Here is a 14,179-nt window from a genome sequence, read left to right on the forward strand (position 1 = left end):
AGGTTGAATAGCTCGTGGCATCTGAAACTCAACACGGTCAAAGCAGAAATCTTTTTCTTCCCTATCTTCTCTGCCTCGGTCATCTGCTTGGACTCATTTATCTTATTCACAGTGGTGAGAGAATTGTCTTATAAAAATGTTAATAAAATCCTATAGGTCTCTGGTTTAAAATCTTCTAATGAATTGGCAGTGCACTAAGAATAGAATAAAAAATTTACCATGGCTTTCAAGACCCTCTGTCATCTGCTTCTACCAACTCTCTGACTTCATCTCAGGCATTTGCCCTGCTTTTCCTGTGCCTTGAAAATGGCAAGTACTTCTTGTGTTAGGCTCTTTGCACCAGCTGTTCCCAACACGTAGCGTGTTAATTCCCCCAGATCCTACTCAGGCTGGCTCCCTTCTATCATCAGGTTTGGCTCAAATGTAAACTCAGTGAAAACCTTCTCTCATCTCCAAATTTCTTTCTCCACCCTCTTCCCCACAAGTCACTCCTGTTACTATTGCATTATTTTTATTCATTGTAATTATGATTGCCAGAAATAATCTTATGTATTGTTTTCCTTTTTAATGTTATGGCAGAAAACGTGTCCATCTTCACAGCTGCATACCTGGTGCCAGTATAGTGCCTGCAGAGAAGGCCTTAATACATCATAGTGATATCTACAAACATGAAAGTCTTCAGCTCTCCTGCACCTTAAGCCAAACTAGCTTTGTAAGTATCTTGCACATTGACCAGCAGAATTTTTTTTCTTTTCTTTCTGGAAGTAGGAAACTGGACATACTGATTTTATTCCAATTTTGAAAAAAACCCCACAAACACATTTTCTGTCATTAAAAAAACCTCCTAGAGAATCAGAAGAGCATTGCATCATGAATATTTCCACCATTCTCCTGGCTTAGTTGAAACTGGCACATTAGAACGAAATTATTTTGTTATATTTTGTTTGTTTGTTTATATCTTGATCTCAGGTCCTGACCCAAAACAAGGCATTGCAAGGTAGTTTTCAGAAGTAAGTAAGCGGGGACAACACACACATGTAGACCTTCTCACATCAAATACAGGCAGAATAAATTCAAATCCCTTCTACAGCAGTGAATAACACAATGTTGTTGGAAACATTCAAGGCTCCAATACTGACCCTGGGAATGAACTCTAAGGGAAAACTACCTTGCATTGCCTTGTTCTGGGCCAGGACCTGAGGTCAAGATATAAACAAACAAACAAAACAAAATGTAACATATATCATGGCTTTCTTGGGGATGCCCGTGTGTGCTCGAGTAAGGGGTAGAGAAATAGGCAGATGACTGGCTACCAATTTGCTCAGTCCACTTCAAAATGAAAAATGAAAAATGCCTGGAGGGTGACAGGCAGCAGACCCTGTGGTCGAGCATTGCACCTAGCAGGTCCTTCTGAGGTGGGGCCCTCAAGGTCATGGTCATGAAGCCTGCCCTAGTGGGGAGATGATTAGAATTCATCTGCAAGGCCTGGGAAACACCCCCTACCTCCCCACCCCCTCCAAAGCAACAGCGAGTAGGAAGGTTGTTCTTCCAAAGTAGAGCGAGGGTGCCCAGCCTCGGTGGGGGCGCTGGGCGGAGCTGGAAGCACCACTCCCTCCTACAAAGCCCACTCCAGAGCGATAGGAGAGGGAAGCAAACAGAGTTTCTGAGGGTCCAGGGCTAGAAGCTCCAGACACAGAAGATAAGGTAAAGGGAAAGAGGCCGCATTGGACTTTCCTCCTGCCTTTATGGAGACAACGCCCCCCCCCCCCCAAAAAAAACAAACACACAAACAAAACAAAAACAAAAAACCCAAGAGGTTCTTTGAATCGAGCCACTTGTATACGTCTGGTGTCTCGGGAGCTGCGGTGGAGGAGGTGGGCTTGGGGATCCGGGTGGGCCAGAGAGACAAGAAAAGGAGAGACAGGTTTAGCTACATTTCCGCGGACTGGCCTCCCACCTGCTTTGGCAATAAGCCCCCGGGCTCCGAGAAGGAGCCGGGGTGTAAGGGGTTTCCTGGGACCCGCTATCTTCCTCCTCCCCACGTTCTCCCAGGGGGAACAGCGGGGCTCGGCGTCCTGGGTGCATCACAGATCGCCTCTCCAGACGTGCACAGTCCTCGGGCACTTGGGAGAGGCGGTGGGGTCCGAGGGGACCGGGAAGCGCGCGGCGTCCCCGCCGTCCGCACTCGGACCGCTGGGCCAGCGACTGGAGTCCTGCGGGGAGCGACGGGCCGCGCCCTCGCAGGCGTCCCGAGCCCCGCACCAGCCCGGCCCCGGCGACGGGAGGGTCGGCCCCGGGGCGGCGGGGCGGGCGACCCCGCGCCCTGCGGCCACAGCGGCCGCGCGGCTCCTGCGCTTCCCGCGCCCGCCGGGTGGAGGCTCCGCGGCGCCGCCCCCAGCTGCCTCCCCGCCCCCCGCCCCGCCCCGCCCCGCCCCGCCCCCGCCGGCGCCCGGCGCGCTGACCTGCCGTCCGGCCCGGGAGCCCGCCGCGGCGGTGCTGCTCAGCGGCGGCGCCTCCCTCGCGCGGCGCCCGCGCTCCTGGCGGCGCCGTCCTCCCGCTCGGCCATCTTCCCTCCTCCCTCTCCCCTCCCGAGCCTCAGCCCCGGTCCTGCCCCCGCGCGGGGACTTTTCCGGAAAGTTTTTATTTTCCGCCTTGGTTCTGGGAGAAGGCAGCTCCCGGCTCCCGCGGCAGCAAACTTTTCTGCCGCTGCTCCCCGCCCGCGGCTGCCCGGACCCGCGGCCCGCGGCGCGCCCGGCGGAGCGATGAGCACCCCCCCGGTGCTGCGGCCGCCCAGCCCGCTGCTGCCCGTGGCCGCGGTGGCGGCAGCGGCGGCCGCCGCGCTGATGCCGGGGTCGGGGCCGGGCCCCGCGCCCTTCCTGGCTCCCGTGGCAGCGCCGGCGGCGGGCATCTCCTTCCATCTGCAGATCGGCCTGAGCCGCGAGCCGGTGCTGCTGCTCCAGGACTCGTCCGGGGACTACAGCCTGGCGCACGTCCGCGAGATGGCTTGCTCCATCGTCGACCAGAAGGTAAGCCCGGCCCCTGCCCGCCGCGCAGGGGGCGCTCCCCCGGCCCGGCGCCCCATCGCCGCCCCAACTTTCCGGGTCCGGGCGCTCAGCCCGCAGCCAGCCTCGCCGGAGCTCTCGGGGGGCACTGGCACCCTCCGAGTTGGACGGCCGCATCCCAGGCACAGCATTCCTGGTGTCCTGTTCTCCCGCGCCCCATGCTATAGTCCGGGTTTCTGCATCCTCTTCCCCACTTCCCTCCCTCTCAGCACATTAACAGGTATCTTGCCCTTTTCTTGTCTCGCCTCTTCCAACCCCTGAGACTTCCCGGCTCTCCCCTCACCCCCCCCTGGACCAGCTCCTCCCGGGCGCCAGACTCCTCTCCTGCGCCAGGGTCCCCTGGGACCCGCTCAGCACCACTCCCTTCCACTCCAGGCCCCCTGGGCTCAGAGGGATGCTGAGGAGTTCCCGGGATAATCTGGACGGGAGGAATTTCTCACCTGTCAAATAAGCTTTTAAGAGAGGGTGATGGACTGGGCCAGCTGTGAAAACAACTGGCTAGAAAACAACTACCTACCTCTCGGTGAACATGGGGGCGCATGTTTCAATGTACAGCTTGCAAGTTGCAGCTTTCTTGCTTTTCATCCCTGGGCCGCTGAGAGTGGGGCGTTGACGTGGGGCACAGGCACATCCAGGGTGGGGGACTGCGCTGGAGCGCCAGGAGGCTGCGCTGAAGTTTGTGGCCGTGAAACTTTGGACAGCGGCCATCCAAGAAAGGCAGGTTGGAAAAAAAGGCCATGATCCTGGGCCAGGCCACCCTGGGAGGAGACCCAGCCCGCCCACCACCGTTAATGGTGCAGTTCTGAGTTTCAGATGGTTTCTGTAGCCATCCCGAGGAGGGTTGCATAGAGGGGGCGATAGGAGTATAAAGGAGAGGGGACCGTGGCGCCAGTCCTTTCAGTGTAAATAGCCAAGGCTTAGGGGGTGGAGACCGGTCTGTAAAGGTGCTGAATTTCAACCCCGAAGGACCGGCTGGTACTTGCCTTATAAATGTCACTTGGATAATCATGAATGCTTTCTTTAAACTTGGGGAGCAGAGTTTGCTAAGCCAGGGTGTTGTGAATTGTGGCACTCAGCGCGGGGGTATTAGGAAAAGCCGCAGGGAAAATCACTATCCTAGGAAGTTGTACAAGTTCTGGCGCCCAGGCTAAGGTAAGGATGGAAAGTGTTCATTGAATGGAGGGACATTTTATATTACACTTGACTCTCAATTTTTTGCAGCTTCCATGTAAATGACATGTTTTGTCTAATTCTGGTACAAGTCATATCAGGTGCCTCTTCATCAATATTTTGGGGGGGAAAAAACCTGTAGCAGGTGAACAGGAGCACCCCCCTAGGCACGGAAAGCCTTCCCTCAATGGAAGTTGTAGTCTACAGCAACCTCTCTTAGGGGGTCAACCAGTCAATTAAAGAACACTGGATAAGCACATAAATAATGTACAATGAAATTTCCCTCAAAGCTAATGCAATTGTATGGAATTTCACCTAAATTTTAAAGCATGTGATAGAGTTATAGGGAGTATTTGAATTGGTTCAAATTAATACGAACAGGCTGTTTTTGACAATTTTAACACACACACACACACACACACACACACACACACACACACCTTGATGGAGCTTAGGATGGGGAGACACGTGTGGTGTAAGAAGTTTGGGATTGGAATGTTGAATGAAGAGTGAATTCTGAATTCCAGTCATATCAGCAGCTCACATGGGGGATGCTATATGGAGGGAGCTATATGAGCGCAAAGGGAGAGAGACTGTAAGCTTCTGTGGAACACAGCAGGCCTGAGGGTAGTGACTAGGATATTTAGAGAAAGTGTGATTATGAAAAGGCCTTGAAATTAAAAGGAGCTCAAATTACCAGAAGCCTCCGTAATCTTCTACATGGAGATATCAAACCAAGGCCAGCTGAAAGATGGATTTGCTACGTGGAGGATGTTTTAGAATGCCAAAAATATTAAGGCCGAAAGAAAACTGGAGTTCCATCATGTGCTCATTGAGACCTGAACCAAACATGGGGGTGGTGGACACCTGGAGAAATAGCGGAAAGAAAATCACCAGCCCCGGGACCCCTTCTTTTGGTATTTAGTAGTTCTTCTGTCTCTCAAAAGAAGAGTTTGAAAAGTTTGACTGCTTGGTATAGCCAAGTTGAGGTCTTGCACTTTTGTTTTTAAAGGTTATGGCAAAGGGAGAGATAGATTCAGAGATGTGGATTTAAGAGTTACTAATATTCAGGATACTGTAAATAAATACCGGGTGGTGGGTCTAGACAGGAACATTTTCATCTATCTTGAGACATACTATCGCAGGCAGAAACAGAATTCCGAGGGCAGAATATCCATACAGGGGAGCAGGGGACTGCTTTGTGGCAGAGACGGTCAGTGTGGAGTTAAGGAAGAGTGAGGTGGTCCCTTGTTCCTTATTTCAAGTTCTCTTGAGGTACTTTCTGAAGGTAGCGATGTGAGGAAGATTGGCAGGAGAGAGAGAGAGAGGGCCATGGGGAATGAATGTTGTAGGAGAAAGCTGAGGGTTTTAAGTCAATTACAATTTGCTAGCAGACAGACTGGAGTCATGTGGATGTTACAGCAGTCCTCTGCTTTTATTGTTTTATAATGTGTTAAGAGGGTTTTCATAGGTTAGAGAGTTCCCTAAATACTAAGGTCAGACCAGCTTAAATCTTTGGAAGTATTAGCTGACAATTCTGTTTATTTCAGCAACATTCCTGGGACGTTTTCTGTAGGCTGAGCAACTGAGGTGCACAGGACTGAGTGAGGGAGATCCTGTTCCTGAGAAACACATCTTTAACTTATTATTTAGAATTTAGAGTTTTCTTCAGTTATATAGATTTGAAAAGTGGCAGAGACCTGACTGTACTTAAAAAATTTTTGGTGGCAACTAAACAAAAAATGTTCTTACTTTAATATAAAAGTACCCTGTACACTGACTTATAAAACGAAATAATTATTTCTTTTATCTTGAAGTTTAGAAGAAAATCTAATCTCGCTTTTTGTATGTAACAATGTATGAATATAAAAGATGTGATTAATTCCTTCTTTTTTGGAACTGTTTGCACACGGTTATATTTAGGTTATATTTATTATGTTTATTTCTTTACTTTGCAAGCATGCAACCTTGAAGGCTGGTTGTATATAAAGACACGTATTCTTAGTGTACATGATTATAGTTATTAAAAAAGAACAGTAATGGACCTCACTTTGAAACACAGTTACTTTCTACTATCAAAGGACTCTTGAATATATAGACTAAGAAGGAATTGTTTTGAAGCAAGGAACAGTAGTCCAAAAGAAACGTTAGTTTGGTTCACAGTACACCATCTATCTCTACACACACACCGCACATTACACACTTTTTAAAAATAAGCAGTATTAATTTAGGAATGTGGGATGCAGTTAATAGAAAGATAACTTATATTTATTTTTTGACTGTGGAGTAATAGCATCTATAAGACTCCTGGCATGTCCTCTGACCAAAGAAAAGAAAAAGTGACATTTTTATAGACGGTAGTTCACGAAAGGAATAACAAAGGTTAGTTTCTGGGTTTGAGAGCAGCTTTACTCTGTTTGGAGTTGTTTCACTTTCTTAATTGTAAGTTGTTTTCTTAACAGTTATAGTGTCATTTTTATATTTGTTGTTAATTTTAGCTATGGTACTTCTACATAATTTGAGAAAGCTGGAAGTAATTAGTTGCTTGACTTGTTCAACACACATGGGTCAACCAAGTCCTTTTAAGCTAATGATGGTGTTTGGGTCTTAGGTGTATATTTTTATTCAAATTATATATTTGTTATTGTTGTATGTATTGATTTCTGATTTAATGATGAAGTATAGGATTTGTCATTTCGTTAGGTGAGTCTTGAGTAATTAACTTTAATACCATATATTTCAAATTTTAATTTCTTTTCAAGTTTAGGAGTATAATAGGATTATACTTTGGTATATATGCAATGCCTATATTTTATATATTCTACATATATATGTATTATATTTTCTAAGCATTTAAATGTGTTTTGGAACATATTTTTAAAAGCCCAATTATGTATCTATCTATCATCTATCTATCTATCTATCTATCTGCCGGATGATGAAGTATCCTATATAATAAAAGCCTAATATGCTAAGTGTTCAGTCTTCTGGTCGTCCGTTCAACCAATCAAAGCATAATATGCTAATGATATGCTAAGGCTACTCAACTGCTCGCTATGACGTGCACTGACCACCAGGGGCAGAAAGTCGACGGTCGACCAGTTGCTATGATAAGCACTGACCACTAGGGGGCAGACACTCCAACTGGTAGGTTAGCTTGCTGCTGGGGTCTGGCTGATCAGGACTGAGCGAGACGGGCCAGACATGCCTTGGAGTCCTCCTGTGGTCCCTCCCTGGCTGGCTAAACTCCTGCGTCCCTCCCCGGCCCTGATTGTACACCAGTGGGGTCCCTCAGCCTGGCCTGCACCCTCTCGCAATTCAGGACCCCTTAGGGGGTGTCAGAGAGCCAGTTTCGGCCCGATCCCACAGGCCAGGCTGAGGGACCCCACTGGTGCATGAATTCCTGCACCGGGCCTCTAGTTGTTTTATATTTTGTATTGTGGCTGCAAGAAGTGAGGCCTTATTATATATCTCATATTTTTCTATCAATACACAGAACTGAAAACATTTTCTTACAGCTGTATACTATTTAGCAGTTTTCACAAGGAAAATATCCTTTGAATCTGTGAAGTTAAAGGCATTTAGCCTTACAGTCTTTGGGCTGGGAAGAATCTGATAATTGGCTGTTTTGACATATATATGAATTAATTTGGGCCTTTAGATCCAAGAATGAAATAAGTTTGAAATAATTTTCTGTGAGGGTTATAGTGATTATGTATCAGTTGGGATAGATGTGGGGCTGGAAATTATTAATAAAGTTTGAAAGTTTGCCCCATGCTTGATGACTGTATTGTTTGGTATCAGCAGACACCTATCATAACTATTAAGGGAGATTTAAAACATTATTTTGCTTATTATTATTATTATTATTATTACTCTTTTTTGTGAGATGATTGTATCTCGGTCTTCACCAATTTATTCATGAATGACATTTTAAGGACTGTACTAGACAAAACAAACACATTTGTAAGCCTATGAATGTATGGTTATAACTAATCTAAAATTACTTTGAAAATAAAGGCTAATAAGTGTAAAGGATTAAATATACTGCCTGGTAAATAGGTGCATAATAAATAGGATTATTGATATTCTAAGGCTTTATAGACTAGCATACTGTCTTGCTAACAGAAGAAAAGTGTAGTTTTTAATCTTATTCTTATCTCAATATATAATTTGAAATTGTAGTATTAAAAAGCAATGTGGCTGCAAGGCCCAGGTGGCATTATCTGTTCTCTGTACTCTATAATAGAGCAAGTCTTAGGGATAGTTGTATTTTGAAACTGCCTCTCACATCTCAACCTCTCAGACTTCCTGAAGAAGTAATTTGGTTATTGTTAAATGAAAAACATATGTGCTGATAAAAGTAAAGCATAGCTTCATTGCTTTGTATTATTTTTTATCAAGAAGTTGATTTACTTCCTTTCCAATTGCAAGTAATTCCAATGATATTTCATTTGATAAAAAAGGGAAATAAAATAGGTAATGGTGCAACATTTGGCAACATAATGGTTCTCAAATCTGGTCCTCAAGACTGGAGTCCAAACTTCCTTTGCAAATCAGCCCTTGGTCTGAAGAGGAAGGCATTTGGACGGAAAGAGATCTCATTTGCTGCCATGCTAGCATCTGGCATCTTTGCTGAATCGTTATATCTGATGAATACCTAGTATGACATGGTTGTGCACATACAGAAGAGTTATATTGGAATGGAGGCAGTTTTACTGGGAAACAATTGAGTTAGCAGTTTGACTAAGCCAATCACAAGTCTTTTCCAGATCTTTTCATTAACTACCACTTATCTCTCATAGAAGCCGATGTCCCCATGTACAAAACCTTTTGTTAGCCACAATCAGTAATTATTTATTCATCTTTTAAAGGACAGTGGAATAGATAATTACATGAAAGGTAGGTGTGTGTGTGTGTGTGTGAGAAATGCTCTAATAATCCAGCAAGTGGGGCTGGATTCAGATTGGATGAGAAGTAAAATGCAATTCCGTAGGAGTTGATCATAAGAGTTCTTTGTTTTTATATTTTTTGCCAAAAGCAAACTAATCTTTTTGACCTCTGACCTCTGACCTCTGACAGTCACTTTGGTTCATCTGAAAGCCCTAAGCCCAAATGTGAAAACAGGTAAAAATTTAGCGTGTTTTTAAAAATAGTGTTCACCTTTTAATTTACCCAGCATTATGCTAGGGAGGTTTTGAAATGAGGTTTCAGTTTCTTAAATCTTTCCTTAATGTTGAAATACGTTAGAACAACACAAACAAGAAAAAAAAGGCATCAATTTTCATTTTTCTATTGATAGGATTTAGATACAGAGAAATGCTTATTTTTCTCAAATGTTACAAGAATATGTGAAATTTCTCCCAGGAATTCCTCTGATACTGTTAACCAAATATTTTTGTACCATTAAAAATGGATATTGACAACATTACTTGAAGTTACTTGGCATTAGAAACCCACATTATACTGTTTCTTACTCTGTCTTTCTAGTCTTATACAGATCACAGATAATTAAATAAACAAAGTTTTAATTACATGGCTACTTGGCCATTATGGAATATCACAGAATTTAGATATTTATAAAGATAAGAGTTGTTGTAAAAATACCACATATTGAGACACACTTATGCATGTCCAGATTTACAGTATCCTATATAGAAGTTCCTTCCAAAGTTGCAAAAAGGTTTTATTTGGCTAAAACTAGACAGTTGATTTAGCAGGTTAGTAATGTTGGCAAATATGAAGATTAGATTTTTAAATATGCAAACATGTAGGAATTTTGTCCAACTTATTCTATTAAAAAGGAAAAATAAATTGATGCATCCTTTACTGGTTCATTGGCTTCTATTCTGACTAAACCACTGATTGATGAGGAATTTGTTGAATTTACTACTTGGATTTAGGCACAATTTCAAGAATTTCTGAATGCCTCTCTCTCTGTCGGCTGTTTTTTTAAAATTATTTTTTTACATATATATTATAAAATAAATTAAAAGTATCAATGTGATAATCAAAGTATAATCAAAAGATATGAATGTGAAAAATAATTGGTATTATTGATAATCGAAGGCTCTGTAGACTGTGGCACAATGTAGTGCATTGTCTTGTTACTAAAAGAAACATATTGTCTATTAGAAGAAATTTGTTTAACTATTTTGGTGAAACAAAAATTTTTTTTATATGTATCTTTCCCTGGTTCAGATTGTTGCAAGGCCTGGGGCATACATATGGAATGTTATACGTTAATGCAGTTGAAGCTTGCTTTAGTATACAGTTGACCCTGGAACAATGTGGGTGTTAGGGGCTCTGTGCCTGTCTCCTTCCCCCACACAGTTTAAAATCTGTGTATAACTTTTGACTCCTTCAAAACTTAACTACTAATAGGCTACTGTTGAACGGAAGCCTTATCGATAACGTAAATAGTCGGTTAACACATATTTTGTATGTTTTATATATATACATATATATTATATATATATATATATATATATACACACACACACACACACATATATATATATAATCATATACTGTATTCTTACAAAGTGTTAGAGAAAAGAAAATGGTATCTATAATAATAAAAGTGTAATATGCTAATTAGACTGGACATCCTTCCAGACGACCTTCCGATGAAGCCGGGGCTGCGAGAGAAGCCCGGGTCCTGGGTGCCAGAGGGAAGCCGGTACCAGCAGCCGGGGGAAGGAAAGCCTACTTTTGCATGAATTTCATGCATCGGGCCTCTAGTTAAGAATATAAGAAGAAAGAGAAAATACATTTACAGTATTTATTAAAAAAAGAAAACCATGTTTAAGTCAGCCCAGGCAGTTCAAACGTATGTTGTTCAAGGGTCAACTTTAATGTATGTCACAGAAATAATAGACAATTAAACCCAATTATAAAAGAGTGTTATTAAGCCTGTGAAATAAATATCTGAGTCTATTTCCTTTTTCATAAACAATGGTTTGAAAAATATGCCTATAATCAAAGCCTGATTTGGTAAAATATGTCACAGATAATAACATTTGTATATCAAACTGCATCAAAACAGTAGTTTATTAAAATACTAGAGGCCCGGTGCACGAAATTTGTGCACAGAGAGGGGGTGTCCCTCAGCCCAGCTTGCAACCTCTCCAATCTGGGACCCCTAGAGGGATGTCCGACAGCCCGTTTAGGCCCGATCCCACCAGGACTCACAATCCAGGACTACTGGCTCCCAACCATTCACCTGCCTGCCTGCCTGATTGCCCCTAACTGCTTCTGCCTGCCAGCCTGATCATCCCCTAACCTGCCAGCCTGATTGACACCTAACTGCTCCCCTGCAAGCCCAGTCACCCATAACTGCCCTCCCCTGCCGGCCTGGTTCACCCCAGCTGCCCTCCCCTGCAGGCCTGGTCCCCCCCAACTGCCCTCCCCTGCAAGCCTGGTTGCCCCTAACTGCCCTCCCCTGCCAGCCTGGTCACCCCTAACTGCCCTCCCCTGCAGGCCTTGTCCTCCGCAACTGCCCTCCCTTGCAGGCCTGGTCCCCCCCAACTGCCCTCCCCTGCAGACCTGGTCCCCCCAACTGCCCTCCCCTGCAGGCCTGGTGCCCCCCAACTGCCCTCCCCTGCAGGCCTGGTCACCCCTTAACTGCCCTCTCCTGCAGACCTGGTCCCCCCAACTGCCCTCCCCTGCTGGCCATCTTGTGGAGGCCATCTTGTGTCCACATGGGGGCAGCCATCTTTGACCACATGGGGGTGGCCATCTTGTGTGTTGGAGTGATGGTCAATTTGCAAATAACTTCTTTATTAGATAGGACTAGAGGCCCGGTACAGAAAATTCATGCACGGGTAGGGTCCTTAGGCTTGGTCGGCGATCAGGGCCGATCTGTGGGGTGACTGGCGGGTGGGGTGATTGGGGGCCCCCACTGGCACCTGCCTTGGCTAGTGGCCTGGCGCCTCCTGCTCACTGGCCCTGACCAGGGGCAGCTTCTGCATTGAGCATCTGCCCACTGGTGGTCAGTGCACATCATAACAACCGATCGTTCTGCCAGTCATTCTGCCGTTTGGTCGATTTGCATGTTAGGGTTTTATTATATAGGATGAACTCCATATTCCATTAGTTTGCTTTTATGTATTTTTTTGGTAAGTAAGTTGACTTTAAAGTAAGAACTTTTTGCTTGAAATTTATTCAGCTAGATTTATGTAAATTGATGTTGATGCAAATTTAGACTTGTTTTTTGTTGTTGTTGTTGTTAATCCTCACCCCAGGACATTCTTCATTTAATTTTTAGAGAGTGAAAGGGAGGTTGAGAGACAGAGAGAGAGAAACTTTGATGTGAGAGAGACACATTGATTGGTTTCTTTCTGCTTGTACCTGCAACCCGACAGGGGCCTGGGATCAAGCCTGCAACCAAGGTAAGTGCCCTTGACCAGAACCCTTGACCCTTCAGTCCAACGGCCAACATGCTCTATCCACTGAGCCAAAGTGGCCAGGGGAAATTTAGACTTTTTAAGCAAATTTTTTTTCATTAACCATTCATGAAGATTAAATCATTACATTAAAGTGTTAAGAAAGATTTAAAATTGTCAGTGTTAGACATACCAAAAAAGTAAAACCTTTTCTTAGTTTGTCTAAATCAGTCACATTAATGATACAGTAACTACTGCATGATTATGGAACTTTCACTTTGTGTTTTGTTTTTTTTAAATATATTTTTATTGATTTCAGAGAGGAAGGGAGAGGGAGAGAGATAGAAACATCAATGATGAGAGAGAATCATTGATTGGCTGCCTCCTGCACACCCGCTACTGGGGATCAAGCCCACAACCTGGGCATGTGCCCTTGACCAGAATTGAACCCAGGATCCTTCAGTCCAAAGGCCGACACTCTATCCATTGAGCCAAACTAGCTAGGGCTCACTTTGTTTTTAATTGATAACTATGGCCAGAGAGAGACCAGGGATTACTTTTCTCTGGTTCAGGTACTTGAGTTAAATTCCAGAAAACTTAATTGATTGAGTTAGGCCACCTGCCCCTGGTTAAATAGTTTATTCATGACACTGTCTCAACCCTTTAATTAATTAAAAATGAACAGTTATTTATTTTTTTCCCCTCTGTTAATTCCTCAGATTATTGAGAGCTGGTTGTGGTCTTGTGTGGTCGGAGAGGGCCTTTTGGGTGGGACCAGGAGTTCTTACAATACTTCAGAGTGGCCACATCCTTCTCAGTGCTGGGAGATCAAGGCCAGCCTTCAGGGAGGGACATACCAAGGGCTTCAGGGCACCTGGCATAAGGCAGTGGTCGGCAAACTCATTAGTCAACAGAGCCACAGTTTGCCGACCACTGGCATAGGGAATAAGGAATTTGGAGACACCTAAAGGTGCTTTCTTTGCCAAGGAAGCACATTATTGGTGTAGGACTGGAGAATACTCGTCAGGTTCCAGAAAGATGAGGTGTCCTGTCCATTCTGCACCATCCCTAGAGCCTTTGCACTATCTCAGCATCTTTAAAAAGTTTGGTCTGTATCCCTGGTATGGAAAGCTGCAACTAAGAACATGTGTGACCAACAGAGTTGTAATTATTTAGAAATTGTTTAGGCCAGTTAGCCCGTCAGGACAGTAGCAGTACAAGTCAAGGCCACTTGATTATAAGCAGTGGTCTGGGGCAAACAGCTGTAGCTCTCACCATTGTCAAAAGCAGCCCAGCCCTGGCTGGTGTGGCTCAGTTGGTTGAGCCTTGTCCTGTTCACGGAAAGGTTGCCAGTTCAATTCCGGCTTTCGGGCTCCATCCCCAGTAGGGGGATGTACAGGAGGCAGGCAATTGATGTTTCTCTCTCTCTCTCCCTCTCTCTTCTTCTCTCTCTAAAATCAATAAAAACATATATTTTTAAAAAGCATCCCAAGTATTCATCAGTAGATAAGTGAATAAAAAAGCTGTGGTACATTTATAAAATGGAATACCACTGTGCCA

At 44.6% G+C, this 14,179-nt stretch overlaps 1 protein-coding gene across 1 annotated transcript in view; it reads left to right on the forward strand.

Moving 5' to 3' along the window:
* Positions 1-2,455: 2,455 nt before the first annotated feature.
* Positions 2,456-14,179, forward strand: part of PRKD1 (protein kinase D1) — a 311,163-nt gene continuing 299,439 nt past the window's right edge. The window contains exon 1 of the mRNA XM_079769400.1: positions 2,456-3,026. Coding sequence (XP_079625526.1) covers positions 2,763-3,026 — 264 coding nt within the window. The 5' untranslated portion in view covers positions 2,456-2,762. The remainder of the gene's footprint in view (positions 3,027-14,179) is intronic.

This window comes from Cnephaeus nilssonii, assembly GCF_951640355.1.
Source record: "Cnephaeus nilssonii genome assembly, chromosome: 4".
NCBI classification, from domain to species: domain Eukaryota; kingdom Metazoa; phylum Chordata; class Mammalia; order Chiroptera; family Vespertilionidae; genus Cnephaeus; species Cnephaeus nilssonii.